This window comes from Neospora caninum, chromosome IV (genome assembly GCF_000208865.1).
Source record: "Neospora caninum Liverpool complete genome, chromosome IV".
NCBI lineage: Eukaryota > Apicomplexa > Conoidasida > Eucoccidiorida > Sarcocystidae > Neospora > Neospora caninum.
In genome coordinates this window covers 481,702-496,040 of record NC_018389.1, presented here as the reverse complement: position 1 = coordinate 496,040, position 14,339 = coordinate 481,702, and the positions used below count along the sequence as shown (strand labels likewise).

The following is a 14,339-nucleotide window of genomic DNA, read 5'->3' as shown; positions in this document are numbered from 1 at the left end:
CAAAAAAGCACCGAGGATCTCCATTCCCCCCATTGGAGTGTTTCCCCGTTCGGCGCCTCGGAAAGCGAGTGTCTGTGGCGTCTCAGCGCGAGACTGTTTTTGCGGGGCGACGAGTCCCTCTCGCGACAAAACGTGCGCCGGCGCCGCGGAGGGGGAACAGTTCTGATTCGAAGTGTGGTTGCCGAGACGCCACCGAGCTGGCTTCCGCGGCGCCTGCGACACAGAAGGGCGGGGTTGCTACGGGCCGCGAAGCCGCTTCCTGACACTGTCGCGAAAAGGCTAGAGAGGGGAGAGAGTTCCAGAGACAGGCCCCGGGACGCGGCGTCGCGCGAAGGCAGCGCTCGCAGAATCCGACAGAGGAAGAGAAAGATGCAGATGAGAGACGAGTAGAGAGACAGATACGGAGAGAGGAAGACAGAGAGACACGACTGCAGAGAGACACGCAAAGAGGCAATGTGGCAGGCAGACAAAGACAGTGAGAGCGACACAGAACGCCAGAGGAGCAGAAGAGAGCAGAGACAGGAAGGGGAAAACGAGCGGGGAGAGGGAGCGGCTGACGCTTCCGGGTTTTTGCACGTGATACTCAGGTGGGTCAACCTGCCGGCTTTGTTGCACTCGCGTAGAGTGTCTTCTAGAGGACGCGTCGCACAGGAAAGAAAGCTCTCTCTCTACCAGCAACTGGCAACACGGAGAATGAAGGAAAACACGAAGACAGACGCACCAAGGGCGTTGTCTGCTGTGCTCTTGCGCGACGACTCTGTACAGGGGAGCTGTAGTAACGCTCACCCGCGTTTTGTTCGCCGGGGCCTCTGTCCCCTCTTCAGCACTGGAGAGAGATGAAAGGCGTCTCCATTCGCACAAACCCGCCGCCACGCCTCGGCTTTGAATCTTTTTCAAACTGTATGCCGCTGGGGGCGCAGGCGTGTGTGTGGAAGCCTGTCATGAGCGGTGCGGCGCGTGTCTCAATCAGAGGCGAGTGAAAACGTGCGTGCACTTGGGTTCTGAAACGGAGGAACGAGAGCCCCAGCAGCTCTCTTCCTACAAGATGAAACAACCTGAGATCCTCCCGCCCAGACCAAAGAACTGAAAAAACATCTCCAGAGATGAACATGGTTTCACATGGCCCCTTCCCCCCCGCCTTGCGCTTCCCTTCGTCCTACGCACACACGACGCCGCGCCTGCGACGCCGTGCGTCGCGCCGTTTCCCTCGCTCCTCTCTCTCATCGCCAACGCCCCAGGACTCGGCTCCAGGTTCTCTGATTCGGCGATTTTGCTCGGCCGTGAGCGCGCCTTCGTGTCTTTGTGAGCAGCCAGGAGGCAGGGTGCGCGAAACAGAGACGCTCGGCTCTTTCTCTCACTGCTTCTCGCCTTTTGAAAAAGCGGCGACCGGCGTCCACGGCACCGCGAGAAGCCTCCCGAGTCACGGCCTCGCCAGGCGTCGCGTCGGATGCCCAGTCGAAACCCCCAGACAGGTCCCGGGGATCCGGTCTCTCTCTCTCACACCATCACGCAGTCGGGCCTTCCCGCTGCAAAACCTCGGTCGAGGCGACGAGGGACGCAACTCGACCAACCGAAAGACGTGACGACGTTTGGGCGAGAGCGATCGCTCTATAAAGAGAGAGATGCCACGATCCGATATGCGCGCCGTCACCATCATCCCCCGCGGGAGTCTCGAACTGGTTGCCATGGAAAACCGCATTCCGACACGTATTTCCCCACATATATATATATATATATATACGGAGAAGAACACAGATAAACCTATATATAAATAGGCAAATGAAAAGGTGTCGGATGTGCTCGGAGCACGGCGCGGGCCTCAGTGGAGAGATCACCATCCCGATAGGAAGGGAAGCCGGCGTCTCCAAAGAGGTCTTCGGCACCGGAGGAAGGCCGCACACACAACGGTCGTCTCGAGAAGAGATACTCTTTTCGGAGCGCTCACATGCATTTAGCTTTTCGGGTGCGCGACTCGGAATCCCGGCAACACCTGACGTCCGGAAACGGTGACAATACAAACACCCCACATCCCGGGGCCGTCGGCCACATCGCCTTCAGCCCTCTCCCTGAAGCCGCAGCCCGACACCGCAAAAACAACACATCCACAAGCGCATGAATAAGTAGGTGTACGCACTTAGACTTGTCTGTGCACAAAGTAGTATGAAGTGAGAGCTACGCACACTCCCATACAAATATGTCATTGATGTTGTAGCTTATAGAAAAGTGGATCTGTATCGATTTTGATAGATGTCGATGTACAGACGCCACCAACGTGTCGAGGTGCGGATCGGCTGTTGCCACGTGTCTTTTGTGATCCCACGTGCGCTCAGCAGGGACTCGCACCTGCTCTTCTGCCACATTTTTCGCGAGGCTCTTGGCGCCAAACCTCCCGCCTCATGTCCTCTGCAGACGAACTTATCGAGGGGACCTTTGACCGCGACGTCCCGCTTCAAACACGAACACCCACGCGCCACCACAGGCCAAACAGATTGATCGGAATCCTCACAGGCAAATAAAAGCAAAACTCTACATGCATCGGTATAGATATACGAGTGTTCAGCCTACATACGCATCTGCAGGTTCTCTCATACACTGCTGGCGAGAGACGTCTCACGGACCGACGCCACGCGAACTTCACTGTCTGGTCGTTGTTTTCGGACCCGAAGAACCGCGTTTCGCGGCGATTCCGCTCCACAAACCAAATGCGCGATACCAACTCTCGCTATGGAGGAGACGCACTCTCGCGTCGACTTTCACAACTTGGGCTCGGGCTCTGTTCCACTCAGAGGGATCGAGTCCGGTGCGTCGGCGGGAAATGGCGGCGTTCCCGGCGCACGCAGTTAAAACTTTATACGCACACTTCTTCGGCACTCAAGTATCTCTCAACCGCCCCCACACCACGAAAACCCCTCCACTGCTTGTCAGCAACGCAACCTTTCCCACGTGAAAACGGCGATATAACTTGCACATTTATGCTTAAAGAGCCCCTCCACCACACACTCACATTGCATGCACATAAATATGTGTGCGCGGGTGCATATATGCATATGCTCGATGTACGGAAAGCGGCCTGTAGACGGCAACTTGAATCGGAGGGGGTGATTGAATCTGTGAACCAGATGCAGAAAAACCAGAAGGTACGTCTCGTCCCTTTCGCGCTGGTCAGGCGCAGGTCGCCGAAACGCGGCAGGCCTCTCCTCGCCCGTGACCGAGCTGTATCGAGACACACCGGCAAAGACGTTGTGTCATCGAGAAAGAACCGAAGGGTCGGCTCTACGTTTCCCTATTCTCGGAGCGATGCGCGCTCTCCGAGATCCGTTGATAGCACACGCACCACCGAACGCGAAGCTGGCTCCGCAAGCAGCGTCTGTGGCGCTGCGCGTTCAAACCGAGCACCGCGACGGGCCCCACCACAGTCTGCAAACGAAACAATTGACACGTGTCCCTACGGACGTCCGAAAATCCACTTTCCCGGAACAAAACTGACGCACTGCGAACCAGGTACGTATACAAGCAATCGATCACATAGTCATACCATCTCTAGCAAGAGACTACCATTAGAGGAAAGATCCATACAGAGAAATTCCGCAGGCGGAGTCCACAGAGTCCACGAGTCCGACGTGGCGTCTGGAAACAACTCTGCAGAGGCCCCGAAACGTGACTGAACATCGAGTGTCTGGGAAATGCGGCCTCGCTCAGTCGAGGAAACATACAGCCGCTTCGGCCTCTGGACGCGCTCCCCCGGTGCCCCGACACAAACGCTGCGGCGAGAAATGAGACAGGAACGGATGCACTCACCATTGTCTTCATTCCTGATACAAACACGTATGTAACCAAGTAGATAAATAGATGTATACATACGTGTAGGTGACGGGGGGATATCGACCGTAGACACATCTATATGTCAAAGACTGAGTAACCATCTGCATAAAACGAAACATACGGCGGATTCGGAGGGTCTATCTCAGCAGCGATCTCCCGAAGGTCTCCGTGTGTCGCTACACGCAAGAAGCGAAATGTCTAGACGGAGAAACGCGCCGGTTTTAGAGGGGCTGCACAGCGGGCGTCACTGGGCGGAAAACGGGCGAGACAAAGGAGCTGGCCGCGCTGAGCATCGCGAGCCGGGAAACTCGCCAGCGGCTGGCCGCGGAGCCACAAGCACGCCGAGGCCTCAGAGCTCCGCGCGGCATCGCCGTTCGTCACGAGTGAAAACCTGGAACCTTCGTGAAACGCGGAAGCATAAGGAACCTGCGTTTCGCCCCGAGAGCGGCTTCCGCTGCATCGGCAACGAGACGCTGCGGCCGAACTCGGCGCAGCTCGCCTAAAAGGCGTCCCCGGACGCCTTCCCTTTTGGGCGCCAAAGAGCACCGGACGCCGTGCGCATGTGTGTCTCTCCCATTCCCTCCCCTGAAGAGGGAAAACGGGTCCGTTTTCGCTTGCCCCAGAAGAGAGGGGGCATACATGCCGCGGATGTGGCGGATGTGCAGGCACAGCGCCACACATACACACGATCCCGGCCTCATGTAAACCACGAAACAAGGAGTCGCCGACCGTTCTGCGTCGCCCTCAGCCCCTTGGCCCGCCATCTGCCTCTCGCTTGGCGAGGGCGAGAGAGAAGAAGCGGTCGGCGGCAGCCAACGCTGACAGGCGTCTCGCTTTCTCTCCACGGGCCCAGAAACACGAAAAAAAACAGGGCTTTCTCTAGTAGCCTCTCTGCGCCGCGTTCACGGGCTACCAGAGACCATCGAGAGAAGACGGTCGGGCGCTGCCTGTCTCTCATCGACCTCCGCGAGAGTGCGTGAAACGCCTTCGGCCTCCACAAGTCCCTTTCGGCTGTTTTGGTGTTTTTGACGCCGCAGAGACGAGAGAGCACTCCCCCGTCTTCCCGCGCAGTTTCCTGCTCGTGCAGTCCACAAGCAGCACCGCGAGCAGTGGCGACGCTCTGGTCTTTGCGTGCGTCTTCCCACGAGTGGCGAAGCGTTTCCCTTGTCAAAACGCATGCGTCTCACCCCCGAGCCCGGACGCATACATTTCCAGCGATGAGAAGCGTCGACCCACGGAACAGTGTCCCCTTTCTGCGCGCCTCGCGCTCGACAGGCTGCAAAGGAGAGCACGGAGACGCGAACGCGCTGTCACCCGTCGCCCTCGCCTCGTTTCGTCCGCCGGGAGCGAAGGCAACCCCGACCACAGAAAAGAAAACGAGACTGTGTTGCCGTGTGGCGGTACACGACGCCGCTTCGCCCTTGGGCGATGTTTACCTGGCGGTCTCCCGTGGAAGAGGCGGGAGTGTCTCCGCTCGGTCCAAACACTATGGAAATCCCTGGAAAACGCGGAAAGGCAGGAACGGGGACTTCTCCCACCGTTTCCATATTTACTCCAACACGAAAGCACAAAAAATACCGAAATATACGCATATATAAAAGTAGGCACCTCGATTTGCGCGTCGATAGAGACGCCTCGACACATGAAGTCCACGCTCCGCTCTGAGGTTCTGCCGAAAGCGAGAGACGTCAGCAACTCCCCGTCGCACAGTCAAACTCACCACAGAGGCCGCCAACGAGGCCCTCGGAAAAAAGAGGCCTGCGCGCGACTCTCTGCCGGTCGTGACACGTCGACAGGCGCGTCCACAGATCTGAAGGCGCCTGCTCGTAGTGCTTAGGCTCCGTATTTTTATAAAAACGTAGGAGACGCGTGTGCATAGGAACGGGCAGCGCCCCGCAGGCGCCCAGATCCCTCGCCCGATTCGCCCCGCGACTCAGCCCACCGGTGCTCTCCTACACTGTCCCGCTCAAGAGCGACCGGAGAAGGACCGAAGCGGAAGCGACGTTGTCGGCGGTGCCGCTGACTTGCAGCGAGATTGTTCCCGGAGACTCGGTCTCCGCACCGGGCGCGTGGTCTGTCTCGCGACCGCTCGCTGGCTGCGGGGCTGGTGGCAGAACGGCGGAGACGCGCGTGGAAAGCGAGCGCAGCAGAAGCAACAGGACAGACAGGCTGCTTTCGGACTGTGCGACAGACACTGGAATCTGCAGATAAAGCGGAGAAAAGACAACAGAGCGATCCGAAATGAGACAGTGGAATGGCCTGTGCCCGCGTGTACGGGTTCTGTGCGTGAGTCGAGACCGGAAGCGGAAACGTCACGCCGTTTTGTCCGGGATGTCGTCCTTCACTCAAACGCAGGGCGCGCCCGCGAAACGGAGCAAGGTCGGGGATCACAGGCACAGAAAAGAGAAATGCAAACGTCGAGAACGGGATGCGAGACTGCCAGGCCACACAGATCTTTCTGCAGTGCGCCTTCCACACCTTTGCTGAGGGGGCGGCTTCGCGGTGACTTTCCTCTGTACACGTCGTGCCCTCGGAATTCAGCCCCGGTGACAACGAACACCGTGAGTCGCAGAGACATCTGGACAGTGAAGAGGACACAGAAACACGGACCACGGGCCAGCCTGCGCGGGCTCTCTCACGACGGCGATGCGCTGGAGCCCGTTCTTGTTCGCGTACCTGGATCTGCACAGAGAATTCGTCCGGCCCTGCTCCTAGCGTCGCTTCCTGTCCACCTTTGGCCGCGGGGCCTCGCATGCCACCGCTGAGGAGTTCGTGACCTGGCGCGCCGAGGCCTTTGCCGAAGTAAACGGAACTCGAAGGCGTTTTGTCAGGGCCTCCCGGGTCTCGCCCGTCATCGCCGTGCGCTTCACGGGCCACGCCCGTGCAGCTGGTAGGCTCCATCCCGGCGAACGGAGCTTGTCCCGTGAGACTCCGACTCACATGCAGACTCCCGCTCCCTGCAGGTTGGCCGTTGAGACTTGCCTCCCCTTTTCCCTGGGCCGACAGCGAACGCCGGTGCCCACTGGGATCTGCATCTAAGCCAGGCTCCCCTGGATCCTCGACTCCCAGGTTCTCGCCCTTGCGTGCCTCGGGCCTGCCAGCCTCGTCCCCTCGACGCCCTCCGAAGAACTCCCCGCGCAGGCCTGCGCCCGCCTTCTCGCCGTTTCCGCGCCCGCCAAACGCGAGGTCCAGAGACTGCATGCAGCTCGCCTGCTTGCTGCGGCGGTGCGTCGGGGTGCTCGCGCTGGTTCTCGGCACGGCAGACGCCAGCGTGCGCGCGTCTGCCTCCGCGGGCCAACACGGCAAGACGGCTCCCGCGCCGTCGCCCCGACCAGGCGCAACTGTCTCCTTCGGCTCCTCACAGAGGAGGCCGAAGCCTCCGGGGAAAGCCGAGGTCGCCGCAGCCGGGGACGACGCGCCGCCGCGCGCGGACCACGCGTCAGGTAACCGAGTCGCGTGGGGCTGCGGAGGCGTCGCCTGACTGTTCGCGAAAACCCCGTGAGCCAAGCTGCCAGCCTGAAGAGCGGCCGCAAACGGGAGACGGGAGTCTCTTTCGCCTTCTCGCTTCGGCCCCCCCTCGCGCTCGTCCTTTCTGCACACGCCGAGGCGTCGCTGGCCTTCTCGCCAGCCGCTGTCCTCGTCTCTGCCTCCTTGTTTCACAGCCACGGCAGACAATCGCCCCTGGCAAAGCTGCCGCAGCTTCTGCAAATCTGCCTGCACGCCCGAGGAAGGCAACAGATGGTCGACTCCGGGGTCTGCGCCGGGCGCGGCCGGCGCAGGCAACCGCCCCGGGGCGGCGCCCACAGCGCCCACAGCGGGAAGGCCTCCGGAGTGAGAGAGGAGGCTTTGAAGAAGCGCGAGCTCTGCTTCGAGTTCCTTCTCGGGCCTGCCGCCCTGGCTCCCTCTGCCCGCAGGCTCGTCTCCCGCAACAGCCCCGGTCGCCTGGCTGCCTCTGAGCGTGGGGGGAGGGAGACAGAACGGCCCGCCCGCACTCGCGTCTCCGCGTCCGAGCTGGAACTCGGCGCCATCCCGAAAGTGACGTTCCTTCTGTCTGAGGAGACAGAGCAGTTCGTTCCGCAGCTGGTGCGTCGACGTCGGATCCGCATGTGCCGCCAGCGAACCGGCGATAATCTGCTGCGGTCGCTGGGAGTCGCGCATGCGTTTGCCGAGAGGCGTCGCGGGGAAGGACGCAGAGAGACACGAAGACGAAGAAGGCAGAAAAGAAGCCGCCGAAGCGGCCCCCCGAGACCCTTGCACGGGAGTCCCCTCGTCGCTTGCGCCCGGGCGGCTTCCCCCCCCGCGCTGCCTCAAATTGGCATGTAGCAGCGAGTTCAACAGCTGGAGATTCTCGTCTGCATGCAGAGGCACTTCCCCGGACGATTGCTGGGGATGGAAGACGGGCGCCGACGGATCGAGGCGAGACGAGGAGAGAGGCAGGAGCAGAGCTGCGCCGCTAGCAGCGGCTGCCGAGTTCTCTCCACTGGGCCCCGGACGCGTCGACGCAGCAGGCGCCACGTCGCCAGCTCTCCCCTCGTCCAAAGGATGTGCCAGGCCTCTCCCGTCTCGCGCGGACCCTCCAGTCAGAAACCCGACTGCGTCCATGAAGCCGGATCCGCTGCCGGCGAAGCTACCCCGCGTTCCACTGCCGTGCAAAGAATTGACAGGCAACAGCGCGCCCCTGGAGCCGCGCTTCGGCGAATACGAGTACGCGCCGGCCTCCGAACCCGTCCCTGTCTCCGTGGGCTGCTCGCAACGGCGCGAAGCGCTCGAAGCGTCCATGGCGCCGCCGGACCCAGCTGGCGGCGCAGGGTGGGCGGCACTCGGCAGGCCAGCGAGAGGGGTCCGCGGCCCCGCCTCCGGCGTGGGAGACAGGAGATCGCGTCGATCGTCGCGGAGGCTGGCTCCTAGGAAGGAAGGCATTTCGAAGGCTTCGCGCTTCTGTAGGCTCCGGCCGGCAGCTCCACCCTGTTTCTCATCTCCCAGCTTCATCTCCGTCCCCATGATCTGCAAAAGCGCTCGGACTGCCTCGGCCTGCGACATCGCCCCGCCGCCCGAGGCTTTCCTCTGAGGCTCTGAAGTCGCCTTCACGCCCGACAGCGAGGACGGCAGCGCCGGGAAGGCCGCAGCCGCCGCGGCGGCGTTCCTGCTTCCCCAGCTGCCAACCCCTGCCTGGGTGTAGCCCGCTTGGGGCGCGTACGCAGAAAAAGCGGCGCCTTCCGACCCCGAGAAGAGCTTCGCGCGAGCGTTGCCGTGCGCAGCCAGGAGTGACAGGATATCGGTCGTCAGGTTTGCGTCGCTGCTGCGCTTCCCTCCCGCGCCAGCTTTCTGGCCTGTCGACTGAGGCGCTGCGGCGTTCAACGTCCGCATGAAGACGTCTGGCAACTCCTCCGCGCACCGCCCACTCAGGCCCTGGGAAGCGTGCATCGAACAGTCGTCGAAGCTGGGCCCGACAGCCGTGCTGTACGAGGCGAGAGGCGCGTGGTGCAGGCCGGCCGAGAGCAGCGGCGTGCACAGATGCGGCTTCAGCGGGACAGGTCCAGAGGCGAAGGCCGCACTGCGCGAAAGCGCCGATGGTTTGCCCAGTCCCGGAGACGCAAACGACTCGGCTGCCGCCAGGGCGTTCGGCGTGGTGCCCAGACTCGCAGAGACCCCGCGACTTCCCATCGCGGACCCAAGCAGCCGGTCGTCTCCGCCTGAGAACAGAGGATGGGAATTCGCGTTCGCCAGCGCAAAGCACGAGCCTGCGTACGAAGGGAGGAACGACGTGGCCGCAAAGGCGGCCGGAGGCGGCACGGTGGGCGTGAACGAAAAGAGCGACGGAAGAACTGGAGGAGGCGGCGGAGGCGGCGCCGGCGTCTTCTTCCCGTAACACAATTCCAGAGAAGTCGTCAGGGTCGTGTCCTGCTGATACAAAGGCACGAGTTCCCGGACCGTGTCCTTCACGTCGTTCGGAAGACCAATTACTTGAACCAAACGCTCCTGAGGGAGGAAAGGGAGCAACGAAGAGCGACAGAAATACGCGCACAGACAAATGGCAAAGGGACACACGAAAGAAACAAGAGTGATCGGGAGAAAGCAAGAAGGAAGAGGGGGAACGGTGAGGGCAAGGCCGACCAGTGTGCAGAGAAGGGAGAGGGACGGGAGCGGCGAACGGCGCGGCGAGAGAGGAACGGGAGAGAGAAGAGAAGAGACCGAAACGGGAGAGAAACGAAAAACACAACGCAAGAAAGAACGAAAGCGGCGCGAGACACCATGGGGATGGCGACGTGCATCGGGCGAGACCGAGACGGACGCCGGACAGTTGCTTTTCGTTGGAATGACCACTTCACAAAAGGTGAGCTGAGGGCAGAATGCGTGGCCTCTTTTTTGTCCTGGTAAGAGAGACGAAAACGGGATGCAGGTTCACGAGCAGAGACGCGCAGAGACGAAACCACCATTGCTTTCCGCCCCTCAGGAAAAGGCGAAAGAAGCGGCATCCCCCAGGGAAACGGCAGGAGCGGGGCCGTGGAAAACCGTTTCACCCTTCTGAGGGGAGACGGAACCGATGCTGCTCCATGACGCTCGTGAGAGAGTGATTTTTTTCGAGCAAACACAGCACGTACCTTTGCAACGGCGTCGCCAGCTTCGAGGTGAAACCAGTCGTTTGCAGATGTGATGAGCACCTCCGTCTTGTGCTTGCGACCTGCACGCACGCCGGGTCCACACGCGAGACGATGGAAGAGACGCGAAAAAGGTGCGAAAACGGTGCACGGGAAACACACCAGGGGAAACGAGTGTGAAGCGCGAAAAAAGAAGGAATCGAGAAAAAGGCAACGGCGACCTGAACGCCGGAGGAACGGGACACAGACAGAAAGGGAAGAAGGCGGGAAAAAAGACGGGGTGAGAGAAAGAGATGAACAGACTGCGGAAAACGGAGACGGCCTGGTCGCCGTCGAAGCAGCACCCGGAAGACAAGACAGACCCCGACAAACGCGAAACAGGGTAAGCCACACACACAACGCACTTTAACAGAGAGTCTGGATGACATACCCAGTTCCTTCGCGGAATCGCGATTCTCAACTTGCTGTTCGAGGAGCCGCGCGGAAGTCTCTGGAACCACGAGCTTGAAGCACGTCTGAAGATAATGCACACCCCCGCGAAGAAACAAGTAGAAAACACCCAAAGCGCCAGCTCCCCCAAAAGCGGCCTTTTTTCTGTGTGCTTGTGTTTGCGTCCACTCTGTACACGACCATGAGGCACATATGCGCATCAAAACGGTCGTGCATCAATACGCATGTAGGAATATGCAGAAACACGACAGATGGCCGCTGCGGTGTACGTACACCCTTGGCGAAAGGTTGAAGGGGCCATCGGCGCTGTCCAGATACACGCAACATGGCCATACACGGCAAAAACGTTGACACCACCCTCTTTACGCTTCGCTTCGACGCCAGATACGCGACAAGTCCATAATCCATCATATTTATATGTATATATATATAAAGGTGGTTGTGGGTACTGGAAAGCCTCTGGAACCACCCGATGGGAGGGCTGCAGTTCGCGTGTTTACCTTTGGTTTGCCTATTTTTCTTCCTGAGTCGAGTCGTCTTTCTTCTTCCTTGTGCATAGCTCGTTTGGTCGCCACATCGACGATCTCATCGAGGGCCCTTGCAATGCTTTCTTGCACGCCCACTGCGGCGGCGATTCTTTCGCCGAGGACAGGGAAGATTTCCCCTCGCTTGCTGACTGTGACGCGCAGGCCGGGACCGTTCCGTTTCTGGAACTCGTCGATGCCGCCGCCTTTGCGCCCCACGAGGTAGCCCGCGACGTCCTCGCCCAGAAGAAATTTGCAGACGCACAGACTCGTGGCAGATGACGCATGCGCGCTCGCCGAGCAGGTGACCGCGCCGAGGTTCGCAAGCTGCTGCTCCTTGTCGCCCTTGCTCGCCGCAACCGTCGCGCCTCCAAACGCTTTCTTGAGTGGCGAAGGCGAGAAGCCAGGCAACGACTGGGACGGCGGGCCAACCACGAGGCGCTCTGAGAGAGGCGAAGACGAGAGGAAGCCGCAGGACGCGTTCCGCTCTTCTCGCGGGCCTCCCGGAGCGGGGCACGAGCCGGGGTGGCGACAGGAGGCGGCTGAGGCGACTTGCAGGCACGGCGGGATCTCCCCGCGGGGCCGTCGCGGCTGAGACACGCCCAGGAGTGTCGACGCAGCCGTCCCACTGTCGTCCTTCTCTTCCTTGCCTGAAACAAACGAGGCAGAGATGTACGAAAAAACACGCGAACGCGATCAGACGTCCTTCCCTCTCCCAAGCGATCTGTCGCATCTAACCGCTCTCCGGCACGCCACCCGCAAGCACAAATGTATCTCGGTATATATATATATATATCTATGCGGATGCGTTTGTTTAGAGACTATCTGCATCCATTAGTAGAGAGAGGCGCATTCACGTATCGATGCAGTTCCATAGAGATAGGCGTAACAAGCATGTGTGTGTGTGTGTGCATGTAGAACAAAAAGAAGTGAGAGGTGCACGACACCGGCAGCAAAAAACTGCCGATTTGTTTTAGGTGCCAGGCATGCGTTTCTCTCTTGTCGAGCGTTTTGCTTTTCTTATCAGGAGCCTTTACGCGGGAACCCCAACGGACCTGGATGCGTCAGTTCACTCGGTCCGCCTACAGCCGAAAGGTGTGCGGACTCTTCAGGCGTCGGAGCGAGAGAAAAGGAGAGGGCGGAGAAGAAGAGCGAGGACGCGAGCGTGTCTTCTCCATTCGGCGCATGGTACGCGAGTGCCGCAGGCAGTTTCTGCTCCCCACCCCCGCCGATCGGTTCTTTGAAGCTGCCTGCTGTGGACATCGAGCCGATGTTCTCCAGTTCCCTTCCCACTTCCGAAGCGAAGCTGCTCATAGAGGACGCGAACGAGGGCGCGGAGGCGAGCGGGTCCGTGACGACGGCACTCAGATCGGACGAGAAGGACGTGGACGAAGCCGGGGCGCCGGGGGCTCCTGGCCCCGAGGCTTGCTTGTCTTCTTTGGGCCCTTCGCCGAGAGCCGCGTCTGGGGCCGTCTTGGCCTCTGTCTTCACGCCCCCGAGAGCCATCCCAGTTTCGCCCTGAGGGTCGGCGCCCGCCGGAAAAGAAGAGACAGAAGCGAGCGCAACGGAAGGCTTTTGGTTCCGGCGCATCGCGCTCGAATCGCCCGCGGGCATTTGCGGAGCGAGGTCAGCAGCGTCAGTCTCGCGACTCTCGTTGCCGTCGTTCTTGCGAGGGCGGCTCGCCAAGTGCAGTCCCGCGCACGTCTCGCTGCCGTTCGCTTCCACGCCGTCCCCGCGCCTTTTTTCGCCTTTCCCGCAGCTGCCGACTCCTGACCTCGGCGGAGTGGAGGGATTTGCTGTCGAGTCACGAGCGCTCGGCGCCGCGTCAGTCAACGCTCCTACCACCGAGGACGCGCGCAGGCGAAGCGTTCGAGGGTCTGAAGTCGGAGACACCCCCCTCTCTCCGTCCAACGCGAGGCTGCGAGCCTTCAGGGGCGTGTCGCATGCAAAAGAGAACGCGGACGCCGTCTCACACAAAAGCGAACAAGACAGCTGCTGGACCGTCGTCGGCGCCATCGACGTCAGCAACACAGCGAGGGTCTCGCCCTTCTGCCTGTGTCCGCGAATATGCGTCTTCCTCGAGTAACCAAGTCTTGTCCGCGAATATGTGTCTTCCTCGAGTAACCAAGTCTTGTCCGCGAATATGTGTCTTCCTCGAGTAACCAAGTCTTGTCCGCGAATATGTGTCTTCCTCGAGTAACCAAGTCTTGTCCGCGAATATGTGTCTTCCTCGAGTAACCAAGTCTTGTCCGCGAATATGTGTCTTCCTCGAGTAACCAAGTCTTGTCCGCGAATATGTGTCTTCCTCGAGTAACCAAGTCTTGTCCGCGAATATGTGTCTTCCTCGAGTAACCAAGTCTTGTCCGCGAATATGTGTCTTCCTCGAGTAACCAAGTCTTGTCCGCGAATATGTGTCTTCCTCGAGTAACCAAGTCTTGTCCGCGAATATGTGTCTTCCTCGAGTAACCAAGTCTTGTCCGCGAATATGTGTCTTCCTCGAGTAACCAAGTCTTGTCCGCGAATATGTGTCTTCCTCGAGTAACCAAGTCTTGTCCGCGAATATGTGTCTTCCTCGAGTAACCAAGTCTTGTCCGCGAATATGTGTCTTCCTCGAGTAACCAAGTCTTGTCCGCGAATATGTGTCTTCCTCGAGTAACCAAGTCTTGTCCGCGAATATGTGTCTTCCTCGAGTAACCAAGTCTTGTCCGCGAATATGTGTCTTCCTCGAGTAACCAAGTCTTGTCCGCGAATATGTGTCTTCCTCGAGTAACCAAGTCTTGTCCGCGAATATGTGTCTTCCTCGAGTAACCAAGTCTTGTCCGCGAATATGTGTCTTCCTCGAGTAACCAAGTCTTGTCCGCGAATATGTGTCTTCCTCGAGTAACCAAGTCTTGTCCGCGAATATGTGTCTTCCTCGAGTAACCAAGTCTTGTCCGCGAATATG

The 14,339-nt window shown here is 59.9% G+C and overlaps 1 protein-coding gene across 1 annotated transcript; it reads right to left on the bottom strand.

Moving 5' to 3' along the window:
- Window positions 1-5,774: 5,774 nt before the first annotated feature.
- NCLIV_010170 (conserved hypothetical protein) lies at window positions 5,775-13,411 on the bottom strand (the record flags this gene model as incomplete). The annotated part of the gene is made up of 6 exons (XM_003880532.1): window positions 5,775-6,023; window positions 6,499-9,801; window positions 10,425-10,504; window positions 10,852-10,936; window positions 11,372-12,045; window positions 12,451-13,411. The coding sequence occupies 6 exons, from the start codon at window positions 13,409-13,411 to the stop codon at window positions 5,775-5,777; spliced, it is 5,352 nt and encodes a 1,783-aa protein (XP_003880581.1).
- Between the last annotated feature and the right edge of the window lie 928 nt (window positions 13,412-14,339).